This window comes from Anoplopoma fimbria, chromosome 19 (genome assembly GCF_027596085.1).
Source record: "Anoplopoma fimbria isolate UVic2021 breed Golden Eagle Sablefish chromosome 19, Afim_UVic_2022, whole genome shotgun sequence".
Taxonomy (NCBI): domain Eukaryota; kingdom Metazoa; phylum Chordata; class Actinopteri; order Perciformes; family Anoplopomatidae; genus Anoplopoma; species Anoplopoma fimbria.
Genome location: NC_072467.1, coordinates 12,251,232 through 12,265,113, shown reverse-complemented (window position 1 = coordinate 12,265,113; position 13,882 = coordinate 12,251,232). Strand labels below are relative to the sequence as shown.

The following is a 13,882-nucleotide window of genomic DNA, read 5'->3' as shown; positions in this document are numbered from 1 at the left end:
AAGAAACACATTTATATACAAAGTGTTAGTGTTAATTACAGTAATATAGAGCAAACACTGTCATCTCTCTCTCTTTTACCTTGTTGACAGCACAGAGAAGCCAACAGAGCTGAACTCTATGACCCTGGTGTTAGGGTCCAGAGGGCCCCTGAATTCAGGGTTACGGCGGTTCCCGCTGATATAGTCGGAGTCCTCCAGGTCAAAGTGGCAGTGCGGCAACAGGCTGCGGCCACACACCGAGACACAGGGAGCCTGGTCCCCATCCTGCAGGTTGGGGATACTGAAAGAAAAGGTGTACACATACAGAAAAAAAATCAAAAAAGTCAGTGCCATATTCATAGTAATTCTGTCATTCCCCACTTTCAGGGGTTGAATCAAAGAGGGTGATGTCATTTACCATGACACAGGGCTCAGGCCTTGAGTTGTGGCCAACTTATTTTTTATCTGGTGCAGCTTGGCACAGACTGCTGGGCTCCAATCATAAATCAGATCCCCCTCCTTGACTTTAAACGTTGGCACTTTTCAGTTTGGCTGAGGTTGAGGAGCTCTGGAATATCCACTACTTCACTCTTATTTCATTTGTCTATGCTATAGTTTTGTTGATTTACTGTACCTGCTGACCAGCCTGCCTTGAAACTGGGCCACTTCCAGAGGTAAAAAGCGGATGCTGAAATTCTGAGTGGAACCGGGCGCTACCGCCCCGAAGCTGGGCTCCACGCTGATGGGCGGAAGCTCAGGATTCCTCGTCAGAACAGACATCACGTTGGCCAGAGCGCTGGTAGGACGGGCTCCAGTTAACACTCCTGCTGACCTGCTGCCTGGTCGAGAAGGGAGGGTCCCATCTGTTATGGCGAACACATGATCACGTTTACGGTCAGTTCAACCCACCTTTTTTGAAAAGCATTAAAATGTAAATATTTGTATTAATCTCAAGAACATTGAGAACAGTTAATGCTGATAATCAAGGACGAGTTGACCTCATGATATACAATAATATTATTGTACAGTAGTACCTCCTTGGTCATGGTTTATAATGTTGTTTCTTGGATCCATGAGGACTTGCCAGGAGTATTCCAGCTTGACAATGCCATGATTCACGATCTGCAGTCTACATTTGTAGAGTTATTAAATAAAATTAAAATCTTTTATGTGTATCAATGGCTGGCTGATAGTAAATGTTGGTTTCATGAAACAGCTTATACGTTGAGCCTGACTTACTGGTGGACCCTGGTTTGGTAAAGCATGGTGTCTTTGAAGTGGATGGTGTCGGTGTCGCAGCTGAACTTCACGTAGTCACACACTGCGCTGATTCGCAATTCCAACTCACACTGGGAGCCCTCAACCACCGAGCAGCAGGGCTCAGGATCCGTCTTTATCACCTGAGTGCAAACATGTGTGCTCAACTATCATCGTGAACTTGTGACTCTCTCTTCAACTCCTCTTTCACAGTCGTCAAGTTTACCTTATTCTTCACCGGCTGCTGCGGTGCTCCTGAGGCCTGCTTGGAAGAACTCAGCCACTGCACCGTTCTCTGTCGGTCGTCCCAGTCGACCACCTGCTCTAGCGGCTGCTGGAACTCCACCTGACTAACTTTGCATTTCATTGGCTGGCTGGTAAGAGTCACTGGCTGATTGGAGCAAAAGGTGACGGTCACTTCCTTGGAACAACCAGCATGAAGGTGCCCCACCTGGAAGAAAAAATATTATATTTTATAACATTCAGCCAAATTCTATCCTAAGCAAACAACAAGTGCATGGTTGTAGACTGAGTCCCCTTCGTTAAAAAGTTTGTGCTTTAAAGCCACACCTGTATTCCTTCCTTCAATGCTTTACCTGTGGTGAAAAGGAGACATGGGATCCAACAGGAGGCCACTCAAACCTCACTACCTGGCCGCTGCTAAGGTTGGTCATGGTGAAACTCTCTTGATAGGGACAATCTACATGGCAGTCCCCAAGATTCAGCAACTCATAATTACCTGTCAGAGAGAAATAGACTTTGTTGAACATTCCTGGATACAGCATTTCTCTGAACAGGTAACGACTGCTATCATGACTCCGGTTGATTATTGAAACAACTTCACGCCCTTTCCTCCAGGTTTCCTCCCCTCCTGTCTTCTCTTACCTCCCTCATCATCTTCCTGATCTATTTCCTGCGATGACCGCCTGATGTTGTCAAGAGAGACAATTTCCTGGTAAGCTTCTCCGGTCACTGGTATTATGGTCTTGCCATAATGGTTGTCCTCCACCTGCAGTGACATCTTGGCCTTGACGCTAAGGGGCTTGTCAGAGCAGAAGCTGACCTCAAACTCCACCTGCTCGTTAACATCCAGCCTCAGCATGGCTCGGTGCACCAGCTGATGCTCTGTGAAAGAGGGAGAAGTGGCATCAATGAGTCTCTTTTTCTCCAGAAACACATTTCTGGAGTAGTTTGTAAATGTGATTTTTCCCCATAAATGTTGTGCGCATCCAATTAATTCATAAATGTGTATTTTCAAATTATATGGTAACATTCTATGTTTTAATCTGTTTGCGGATGTTTCATACGGCAGCTGCAGTGCTGTGGAGGGGTGTTGATAAATTAGGATCAAAACATGACAAATGACACAAGATGTGCAAACCCTTAATACTTTACAACTGCCTTAAATTGCCATATTGTAAATAACATGCCAAATAGCACAGTTGACCCTTCGCCAAGCCCCTCCCTTGAATGGCCATTGTCCAATCCTTCGTTAGAAACCGTAACTAGGCGCACAGACCTGCAAGTATGACTGCAGATTTGCTCAAAAGTTAGAGAAGAGTGTTGAATATTATCCTCTCCGAAACAAAAAACGCAAGGATGAGTTGTCGGATATGGAGTGTGGAAGAACTCACTCACAGCTAAATCCCTCAAAGATCAACAAAAACTTCTTTGTTTGCTCCAAGGTAAGATGATAATATTAGCTATCTTTACACTTTAGCAAACTATGAGCAATATGCTGGCATGCTTAGAAAATGGAAAAGCAGGATAATATAGTTTTATATTGGATAATGAAAGCTATAGTGAGACATAACTAAACATTAACTTATCTTAAAAAAACTTAAATATACAGACTTAATGCTGTACATGTAGTAGTTGTCAAGACGTGTAATAAATTACATTGTGCAAATTGCAAACACTTAATTGTTTAAGTGAAGAGGAGTTTTACAGGTTAAGGTTGTACCTGAGTCATTGGCGCCTTCAATCTGTGTGGAGTGGATGGAGCTGCAAGTGTTTCCAGGAGCAGCTTTGAGGGTGAACACTCCATGTTTATCCAGCATGTCAATCTGGACCTACACAACACACAGAACCACAAAGCTCAAAAAACTTTTTGTGTAGCATATCTACCATATTTTGTTTTATGTGTTGTAGCTACAGGGGATTTAGATTTTTTTATAGGTTATGTAGGAAAAAATTTAATTTAGCAAAACATCTTGTGTTCTTATGATTATGTCTCCTCCTACCTGAGCTGGAACATTCCCATCATTTAGCAGCATCAGGGGCCGGGTTTGTCTGCGCCCAACCAACACTTGTGTGAACTGCAGCATTGGGCTTCCTCTGCTGTTCCTCAGAGCTGGACGCACCACACATATACTGGGCAGATTGCCCTCTCCCATTATGTCGAACTCCAGCAATTTGCTCTTGAATGTGGGTGTCATTCTGGATCGTCATAGAGAAGAGTAGATGTGCAGTGGTCAGCAAGGAAAAGCAAGAGGTGATGCTATTCTGTTCTTACAATCACAGCAGTAGTAGAAACTAGAAAATTTCGCAAGAAATTTTGACTGTGTGGCTGCTACTGCCTGAAGACGTTGCATATATTAACAGTTGCAAAGTAAGTCCAATCGCATAAATAATACAATCCTGCAGAAAATGCGTTGGAATGCTGAAAGCTGAAATCAGTCACAGAGCATTGCTGAAAATGTGGAAGTTTCAAATGGCTTTCCTGAAAAAGCCCAAAAGCCAAGAACTGCACTGCTGAAAAACTGTCAGAAATGGAAGCTGAACTGCATCACCAAAAGAGTTGAAATACAATGAAGAAAAATCTGGAAGCTGAACTGTGAAACTGTAGAGGTGGTAGTAATAGTAGAAGAAGCAGTGATAAGAAGAGTAGTTTTAGAAGCTGAAGTTATAGTAGTGGTAGTAGTATCCGTAGCAGCAGTAATATCAGTGGTTAAGTAGAAGAAATAGTCAAATCAGCAATAGTAGTAAACGAAGAAGTTGTTGTAGTATTAATAGTAGTATCAATAGTAGTCGTGCTGAGTTACTGTTGGCCACAACTGGTGATAACACAGGGAAGGTTCTACCTGAAATTGTGTGTGAGAGAAAGTAAGGCATTGAGAGATAGAGAAACAGAGATTAGAGAAAGAGAGAGAGTGAGTGAGTGAAAGAGAGAGCGAGAGTAAGAGAGAGTGAGTGAGATAGAAAGAGAGAGAGAAAGAGTGAGCAAGTGAGAGAGAGAGAGAAAGAGAGAGAGAGAGAGTGAGAGAGAGTGAAAGAGAGAGAGGGTGAGTGAGTGAGAGTGAAAGAGGGAGAGAGAGACAAAGAGATTGAGTGAGTGAGAGCGAGAGAGAGAGTGTGAGAGAGAAAGAGAGTGTGAGAGAGAAAGAGATTGAGTGAGTGAGAGCGAGAGTGTGAGAGAGAAAGAGTGTGAGAGAGAAAGAGAGAGTGTGAGAGAGAAAGAGAGAGAGTGATCTAGTGAGAGAGAAGGAGAGAGATTGAAAGAAGAGAGTGAAAGAGAGAGAGAGAGAGGGTGAGTGAGTGAGAGAGAAAGAGAGTGAAAGAGAGAGAGAGGGTGAGTGAGTGAGAGTGAAAGAGAGAGAGAGAAAGAAAGGGAGTGAGAGAGAAATGGAGAGAGTGAGTGAGTGAGTTTGTGAGTGAGAAAGAGAGAAATAGAGAAATACACACACACACACACACACTCTCTCTCTGTCAATCAAATTACCAAGTTCATGAAGGCCGCCTTTCTCACAGAGTTAAATCCCAATAAACAATCTTATGTCAGCCATTTTGTCCTGCTTAACCAAAGCTATCACCATGCTAGCATCAAAATCCCTACACTGCGTCTCCTGTCCAAGACTTCAGTTGGTTGTTTTTAATTAAATATAATGTGGAGCCATGTTTAAAGCTATGTTTGTATGTGTTGTATGTGTTTAAAATGTGAACATGAGGGTTAGTTTAGGGTACTTTTGAAAAAATATTTGAGTCCAATCGCCATCATCAATATAAAGAAAAGACTCTGCCCATCGCGTTGAAATATTTGTTATGTTTGTGTTGTTTGAAATGTGACCACGAGATCACTTGAGAATGAAGAGCTATCGCTCCTCTCATCTCTGTTTTTGAGATTCATAGGTCACACGCACACACACACACACACACACACACACACACACTGCGTGCGTGCGCTCATGCTTCTGTGCGTGTGTCACTGGTTGCCATGGTGAGGGAGCACCTGGGTGGACTAATTAAGAGAGGTGAGAGCAGACACTGATTTTGAACAAAACTAGCTGTCAAACTCCTACCTACAATCGTAAAACCATAATTCCAATGGAAAACATATTGTTATCTTCTGAAAGCTAAGACTCTGACGAACGCAGCGATGTACTTTTTATGTTTGTTGTTTTAAAAAAAAATGTGAGCTTCAGAGCAGGTTAGAAAACTGGTACCATCTGCTTTCTTTGAGAAATTGTGAGTCTAATGGAGCAGTTGGTTGGAGTTCATGTTGCTTTCAGGCACATGGAGTCAAATGTGTAAGACTGTTGGATTCCATAGTGTTATGGCTGCGACTAGGACAAGTTTATCTACAATTTGAACCAAAAAATTATGCCTGAAGAGTGAAAATTGTGGGAATTCTGGCAATTTTAAAATATTTTTTTCACAAGACTCTGAAGCTCCTCTCACTCTGGCGATGACATCATGTGCTCTAGGTCTGAACATTCCATCCAATACACACCCATTATTAAAATCTGAAAAAGGCTTAAATTTGACTCTGATGTCATGAAATCTGTGCTAGCTATCAAAATGCCCATTATGCCCAATATAGTCCAGAGTTTTGTTCACGTTTTAAACCTCGAATATTTATTTTTCGTTAAAGTATGACGAGTCAGTCTGTGCCCAAAGTTGAGTGTTTTTAAGCCCTCTCCACGCCCAAAACGCATTCATCACTGTGGGGAAATTTCTCGCCGTTTTTCCCGGTTCCCGTGGAAACCGCTGGGCGAATCTCTGAGAAGAGACATAGCACTCGATTCCCGACCAGGCCGCACGTTTTGATGTATTTTTGACGCATGTGCTTGCAACGCTGCGGCGGGAGTTATGCAGCAAACTTTTGTACGGAAGAAGGAGAATAAGAAGAAGATTAAGCCCGCAGGATTATATACTTTGTGCTGTTGCACAAGGCTTTACAGCCTTGTTGCTACACAGCCACACAGAATAATATTAAGCCCGCAGGATTATATACTTTGTGCTGTTGCACATGGCTTTACAGCCTTGTTGCTACACAGCCACACAGAATAAATAGACCAATCAACAGCACAGAGAGCAGTAAAGTAGTATACACAGTCATGAACCCATACCTGCTGGCTACATCCATTGTGGCCTCAAACACAGCACTGTAGGGCTGCATCGTCTGGGGTGTGAATGTGACCACAGCGAACAAGTGTGACTGGCTGGGGATGCTCAGTGTTGTAGCAGACAAATCAAAAACCTCTGCGCTACGGGACGTCTGTAAGAAAACACAGTATTGACATGCTAACTACCATGCACCACCATCTGAAATACTCCTGTACGCATTTATCCGTGTATCCTTCACAAGCCTTACCTTAGAGCCAACATACTTGATGGCCAAGCTGAGCACACAGGGCACCTTGTTGTTGTTGGTGAGTTTGAATCGGGCCTGGGCTGTTCGCCCGACCAGGACTTTGTTAAAAATAAACTTGTTTTCGTCTCGGACGTAAATGCATTCAGCGTTGCAAAACTGCTCCGAGGAGAGCTGACTGCTTTTGTGGCACAGATGGTGTTCCTCAAAGATGGATGCCATGTCTAAAGCTATACCTGGGAGACAATAAATGGAAGAAAAACTAGAATTACCACCTCGCGGCTCTGTGCCTACGCTAACCAGGCATGTAGAAGTTCACATCCATGTCCATCCAAAATTATCACGTCATCATTTTATCTTATTAGACAGTTGTGTGAAATTGTCATAATTGGCATATGAATTCCTGAATTATGGCCAAAAATGGTTTTGTGAGGTCACAGTGGTCTTTGACCACCAAAACCTAATCAGCTCATCCTTCAGTACAAGTGGACGTTCGAAATTTGAAGACATATGACAAGCATGGAAGTGAGAAATTCTGGAAGCAAGTCACAACTTTGGTCAGGTTTGTTAATCAAGTCCGACTGGTAAGATAAAACGGCTCTCACCTGGCTTGCAGACTTCAGCCAGCAGTCTATACGGTATGCCTTCAGGCTGGTCTGAAGGATCACGGTCACTGATGTCAATGAGCAAACCCTGGTTCCAGTTGCCCAGCTGTTCAGCCACACAGTCTACAGTCACCACCTGCTGAGAGCCTGGCTGCAAGCTCCCAATGCAGGGAGACACTGAGAACACCCCCATGGTGAGGCGATTCTGGAGAGAAACGTGGGAAGATCAGAGAGGTACAGATAAGAATACTGCGGGGGAAAACTAGCACAATCAATAACATGCATGGAAGGTGTATTTTCATGCATGTTTTTTCATTGGCTTCTGTAATGCAAATGAAATGTAGGTATGACACACAAAAGACAAAAAGCTCTCCCAGTCTTTTGACATTATATTTAGAATTTGCTTGATGAGAATCACCACTTTTTTTCTTTCCATTAAAGATTGCATTGTTGTTGTATCTTCTAAATATAAACCTTGCTAATCTGAACCTTCACAGCCTTGCAAGAATCAGAGCATTTTTTTGAGTTTATCTTTTTGAAATGTACCCTAGAACTTTTCTTAGCAGACATATATGACTTGTTATATCAGGAAAAGCACAGGTGGATCTAATAAAGTAAACATTGGCTTTGTTCCATCAATCCATCGATTAATAAGAAACACCTTTGTTTGACAAGTTACAATGCTGCTGTGAAAAACGTCTTCTCTACTTCGGTAAATGTGTCAGATCAGCAAAGCTAACATTACAATTGATCGATTCACACAAAACATCATTAAGATTGGGGCCAAATAGCACGTTGTGCTTTTTCAATGATTACATCTGCGAGAAAATGGGCTCTCTGTCACTCTTACAAAGGCAAACACGAAGAGGACTGTCCAAACAAAAAAAAAACCTTGCATAAATTTGAAAAAGTCGTCTCCACCAGCAGTCTCTCACCTGTGTCATATTTATGTCCTTCTGTACGGACTCACGTCTCACTTTGCTACAGGCTCCAGCTGGTCTCTCTGAATGGCCCTCTAGAGGCATCTTCCTGCCTGGACCCCTGAGACCAGTACACGGGGACACAAACCACAATGTCTTTTGAACATCTTTAAGCAAACTAAATGGAGAAGGACTATGACAGTTTTGTGACCTTCAGCTTGTCATCATTTCCAGCAGCAATTGAGTCATTTGACAGTTCACAATGTTAGAGGTGGACAATATAATGCATTGGCATTTAATGTACATGCAAACAAACATTTGTGCCTTTTGGGAGTGGAATCCCTTCTTCAGATCCACAATGCATACTGTTACATTTTTTTAATGCAATGTATCGTGTTTTATAGCACTTATTTAAATATTCTTAGCACTTCAACATCAATTTAAAACATAATTGCAAAAAAGCCCAAAATATATTGTTTTATGTTTGATTGTAAATTATGCACAAGCTGTTTTTTGTTAAATTAAAATATTGAATGTAATAAACAATTTTAAGTACCAGGGAGATGTGATATTGAACACAAGGTACATTAGTTTTTATCACCGGTTCCTTTTCAGTTAGGTACTGCAAGTTGTTTTTTGCCTGCCGATACTGTTTACTGTAAAGCCACCACCATCACACTAATGGCTCTGGTTTGTTCACCACTAAATTGGAATTTCACAAACCAAAGTCATATAAATTGGCAATTGTAGTCTGTATTGTTTTTAATTTGTTTTACTTTCACATCATAGGAATCATCATAATAAAAGCAGCACATTCCCACCAATAGCCAATGAAAACATTTGTAGGGATTGGCATCACAATGATGCCTCATTTAAACTTCATTTCTAAGGTGTATTACATTTTAATATGGGATTTTGTCACATGTGGTTCCAGACAAGGTTTAGCATGTGCAGTATCTCATCAACAAGCCAAGAACACCTGGACTGAGCTGCTACTTTTAAATGACTGCCATTCCATCTTAGTATGGAAAAGTATCAGCCCTTGTGTCTCTGTGTATATTAGTTTGTGTGTGTGTTATGTTCTCCTACCCTGCCTTCCCCGGTGGCGACTGGTCCGTGATCATGCGGCAGATGAGGAAACGGGTCTCAAAGTCTCCAATGTTCTCAATAGTGAAGCTCTGGCTTTTCTTGTAGCCGTAGACCAGTGGGCCAAAGTTGAGGTCACATGCAGGAGTAATATTGTACCTAAAGGACGACACGGCAATTAATAATTTGTGCATGCAATGTGAAATGGTAAAAAAAGAAAAGAAAAATGATTAAATCTAAATCGGAATTGATTGTAATATTGTTCCTTAAATTCTAATGCATATAACACAAAAGAGACAGTATGAATCAAGCCTTAACCTGGAGAAGACGGACTTGACTGAAACCTTGATGGTTAGGATTGCTATTGGTTCTCCTCCATTCCCAATGCTGGGCTCAATCACCTGCAGAAGAGGAAACACAAATCTTAACTTGAGTGCGCTCTATGAATTTTCTATGAATAACTATGAATATAAAGTTGAACCTCCAACACTAATCATTAAGAGCGTTGTATGGCTTTGACCTGGCAAGGTAGGACAGGTTGCTCTCTAAACAAGACTTCTGTAATGGGTCTGCAGAGTATTTGCACTGGTGTGGGCTTCTCATGGGGCATTAGAGTCCCACTCTGAGGGGACACCGTGAAAATGGAGTCCAGGTTTGGCTGGTTTGGGTTGGTCCGCTGCAATGTAAACCTTGTGGAACGAAAAGAATGCAAGTGAAACAAGTTTGTTAGTCCCTTGGCGAGATACAATTCCCTTGCAGTAATCTGAAACTCAAACTGATACTTTGAAAGTCCAAAAGTAGCAGTTCAAACTAACTTGTAGGCTATTTCATATTTCCCTTGGTTTTTCATCCTGAGAGACTGTTTGGCTTCTTCAAAGACTTTGATGGTTCCGAAGTCCAGACAGCCATCTGCCACAGAAACAAGAGTGTATCATTTAAATTAGCATGACATCAGGGATGCAACCCAAAAGTAAACACTGTCAGCTCACAGCAAGAATACTCTGGATTAAAATATCAGTCTGAATGAAATGTGCCTTAATAGAATTATAAGCGAATAATGTTTGAGAGCTCTTCCAGTTCTTACCTGGTGTGATGTCCAGAGCTATGTCATGGGCTTCAGCTGTGACCTGTATGTTTTCTGTGTGCACGATGCCTAGAATCATGTCCACATCAGATACCTGAAACAAAAAACACAGCACATACTGTATATACACACAAACTGATATGTGATACCCACAAAACCACTTAAAAACCATTTCTGCATCGGCTCTGCCCACTGTATGCTATATGTATTATTCATTTCAGCATGTTTACTTCTATAGTTTATAATTTACTCCACCTCAAGACGTAAGATCTTCTTAATGTGGAGTGGCCTCCTGGCCCTGAAGTGCAAGCTCAGTGGTAGAGAGGAGTTGGGTGATATGATGCCCTGATCCTGTGGCACACTGAACTCGTCACCCAACTCCTCCACACCCTGCAGTCTCCACGAAACGGGCAGAGCCGTCTTATTATGAAGCGTCACGCTGCGGCTGTCCCGCCTAGAGAGAAGGAAGGAAGAAGGCAAGTCAACTGAGAAAAGGTCAAAGGGATAGACAGTTAAGTTTAAACAGGAATTCAAAGTAATAGTATTTGACACAAACAATTTTGACTTATCATGCTGCTTTTTTTTGGGAGGGGTTTTACTTGTAAGGCTATTGCGGAAGAATACTGAATTATCCTATGTTTTTGGTACCTGTGCAGCAAAGTCCTGCTAAACTGAAAATGCTTGCTTTCCAGCTCCAGCTCTGGCCGAACGCCCCAGCAGGAAAGGCTGATGATGACAAGCTCTGGATTGTCCTTGACATGGCACACAACGCTGTCCTTCATTTGTCCCGGTTTTGTTGGGTAGGCCCACACTGTCAATTCCTAGCAGGACAGAAGAACATTTCTATTTACCAATGTATGTTATAATATTATATGCATCCGTATAACTTTAATGGACACCAAAATAATGTCAATCTGGTATTTCTGTGTGCCGTAAACTCTGTATGGTACCTGTTTCTGGTCAGGTTTGAGAGTCATGGTTGGGGGGTCCAGCAGATATGTGGTGGCCTGGCTATCATGCTGGAATTGGAACTGGACCTCAGCCTCCAAGCCTGAATTGTTATGAATCACTAGTCGCTCCGTGTTCTCTGGGTACCTATTTTCCTTGTACCTACACAAACACAGACACGTGTGAATCTGTAAATATAAAGAAAAGACTCATTCATATACACTGCACCATTCACAGCCATCGCTCTGCCTCTCACCTGTCTCTGGTCTTGCCACAGAGTAACGGTCCAAACTCAAAAAACCCAGGTTTGATTGTGTAAGTCTTCTGGAGCCCTTCTTCCATTTGTGGTACCTTCTTACTGTGGGAAAAGAGAGTCCTAGGGAAAGCAAATATGGTAACTTTAAGTCAAACTGAAATCACATTTAGTCAAACCTTCTTGCAGTCAAACAAAATTGTAAATATTATTTTTATTCTTAAAATAAAGAAATAGAGGATGTTTGTTGGATAATGCAGTTCAGCCTCCAATTCTGCTTTTTTTTTTTTATTTCAGTCCCCATGTTTTTCTGCAGTGCAATGCATTTGGGATTTTGGGCAATTAATTAAAAAAAAAAATCATTTTCATCAAAGCCTTGTTCAGCTGTCAGCATTCAGACGCTCTTTCTTCCGAAAAAGGAAATTGGCTGACTGATTAAGCGGCCGTCAGTCTATGATAGAAATATGTTACATCCCCTCTTTCTTTACCATTTATATTTCTTCATTAAGTTATTAAACAATGCTGACTGACATGTAGTCTTTGCAGATGGAGGGATAGGTGCAAATTCCTCTGCAGAGGAGCTGGTAGTGTCTCCGGGTCCCCAGTAGCTCAAAGTTGAAGGTCTGCTCAAACTTCCCTGGGGAGTCTGAGTAGAACCAGATCTTCAGAACCACCTCACCGTTGGCTGGTACAACCCAGCGAAATGTTGTCAGGCTGCATACAAATACATGCACAAAAACAAACAAACTTAGTGAATACAACAAAAACATAGCAATAAATGAAACACTATTTGTGGTTGTGGAGTGTGTCTGTGTGTTTTTCCCTTGCCTCTGGTTGCGTTTCAGATCTAAGTTTCCTTGGTGTTGGTCTTGTTCATTGCAGTCAGATGTGGAGGAGACGTGAATCTGAGGTGAGCGAGACCGGTCCGAGCCCTTTGCCTTCGCCTTGGCCGAAGTTTGTCTCTTGCTCTTCTGACCCTCCCTGCTCTTTTTATCCCTCTCCTTTGTAACAGCACTCTCCTTCATGCTGCCCTTGCTGCGTTTTGAAGCTGTTGCTGCTGCCCCTTCCTTTAGCGTGCACACACAAATAAAACACAGTTCTCAATCTTTAATGATGATATTTAACATCAGTTCGTACTTTTGATTCATTGATTTTTATAATTTCGTGCCATAAAACTGTGTGACTATGATAGAGATGAGTGGTAGCTCACATTTCATGGCAGGTACAGTCAATTCTGGGCACTCATTTTTTTTAAACATTCCCTGTAAATCCTGCTGCTTCTTGGACAGTATTTCAGTTCCAGACTGGTTACCTTAACCTTTACAACTGATGCTCGCACATCTTCGACCAAATCTTTCTTCTCCTCGTCCTGATCGTCCAGCCCTGATGGAACCAGGAAGGTGAAGCAGCTACAGATAAGTTTGCTGTTAGATTGCTTTCTGTTTTTGGGAAAAGGAACCATAGAGAAGGTGGTGGGAGGAGGGATGGGTGGGCCGCTGGGTCCCAACCCCAAATCATCCAACACCTAACGAGACCAGAGGAGAGAAGGAAACAGATTAGGCAATGGTGATAAACTGATGAAAAAACAAGACAACATTTTCCTAAGACGTATACAAAAAATCTGCCGTACCTCAACCAGTGGAGGCAGGGTGCTGCCTTTGAGCTGCTCTGCAGCACTCGGATAGTCTTTCCCTGTTACATTCAGGACAATATGAGGGATAATGTCCTGTGGAAGCACCTCCTCTGCTTCGGCTGCTGCTGCCATCTGACTGGGCATTGGAGATAAGATCTTGCTGCTGGCTTTCTTGCTCCTCTTTCCGACAGGGGTCTGTGCACACGGGGTGATGATGTATCAAATGAATGTGTTATGACCAATGTTTTGCAGTAACACGTTCTTCAGTTACACATTGCTGTAATACTATTACTTTTTGTAACAATTTCTAATACAGGAAGTATATTAGCATAGAATGCAATATTTCTTTTGTGGCAGGTAAAGTAAGGTTGCAAGTCCCTGAACCATCAGTATGCACCTTCCCATCCCATCGATGTGTGTAGATCTCTATATGGTTATACTGTAGCAGCCTGGTGTCTTTTCAGTCAATTAACTGCCGGCTCTGAACTAGTTCCGTACTTCTCAGAAGCTGCAGATTTACCAAAATA

General features: G+C 42.3%; 1 protein-coding gene across 1 annotated transcript in view; it reads right to left on the bottom strand.

The window, feature by feature from the left end:
* hydin (HYDIN axonemal central pair apparatus protein) overlaps positions 1–13,882 on the bottom strand; it is an 81,236-nt gene that overhangs the window by 10,850 nt on the left and 56,504 nt on the right. Inside the window, exons 52-78 of the mRNA XM_054619540.1 lie at positions 13,353–13,550; positions 13,041–13,247; positions 12,673–12,789; positions 12,551–12,627; positions 12,254–12,436; positions 11,726–11,845; positions 11,472–11,631; positions 11,170–11,342; positions 10,777–10,975; positions 10,522–10,615; positions 10,253–10,346; positions 9,958–10,126; positions 9,756–9,838; positions 9,441–9,596; positions 8,367–8,472; positions 7,432–7,636; positions 6,830–7,062; positions 6,579–6,733; positions 3,480–3,675; positions 3,200–3,308; positions 2,122–2,361; positions 1,833–1,975; positions 1,463–1,687; positions 1,219–1,379; positions 1,014–1,108; positions 614–842; positions 80–280 (exon numbers count right to left, since the gene is read on the bottom strand). Coding sequence (XP_054475515.1) covers positions 80–280; positions 614–842; positions 1,014–1,108; positions 1,219–1,379; positions 1,463–1,687; positions 1,833–1,975; positions 2,122–2,361; positions 3,200–3,308; positions 3,480–3,675; positions 6,579–6,733; positions 6,830–7,062; positions 7,432–7,636; positions 8,367–8,472; positions 9,441–9,596; positions 9,756–9,838; positions 9,958–10,126; positions 10,253–10,346; positions 10,522–10,615; positions 10,777–10,975; positions 11,170–11,342; positions 11,472–11,631; positions 11,726–11,845; positions 12,254–12,436; positions 12,551–12,627; positions 12,673–12,789; positions 13,041–13,247; positions 13,353–13,550 — 4,328 coding nt within the window. The remainder of the gene's footprint in view (positions 1–79; positions 281–613; positions 843–1,013; positions 1,109–1,218; positions 1,380–1,462; positions 1,688–1,832; positions 1,976–2,121; positions 2,362–3,199; positions 3,309–3,479; positions 3,676–6,578; positions 6,734–6,829; positions 7,063–7,431; positions 7,637–8,366; positions 8,473–9,440; positions 9,597–9,755; positions 9,839–9,957; positions 10,127–10,252; positions 10,347–10,521; positions 10,616–10,776; positions 10,976–11,169; positions 11,343–11,471; positions 11,632–11,725; positions 11,846–12,253; positions 12,437–12,550; positions 12,628–12,672; positions 12,790–13,040; positions 13,248–13,352; positions 13,551–13,882) is intronic.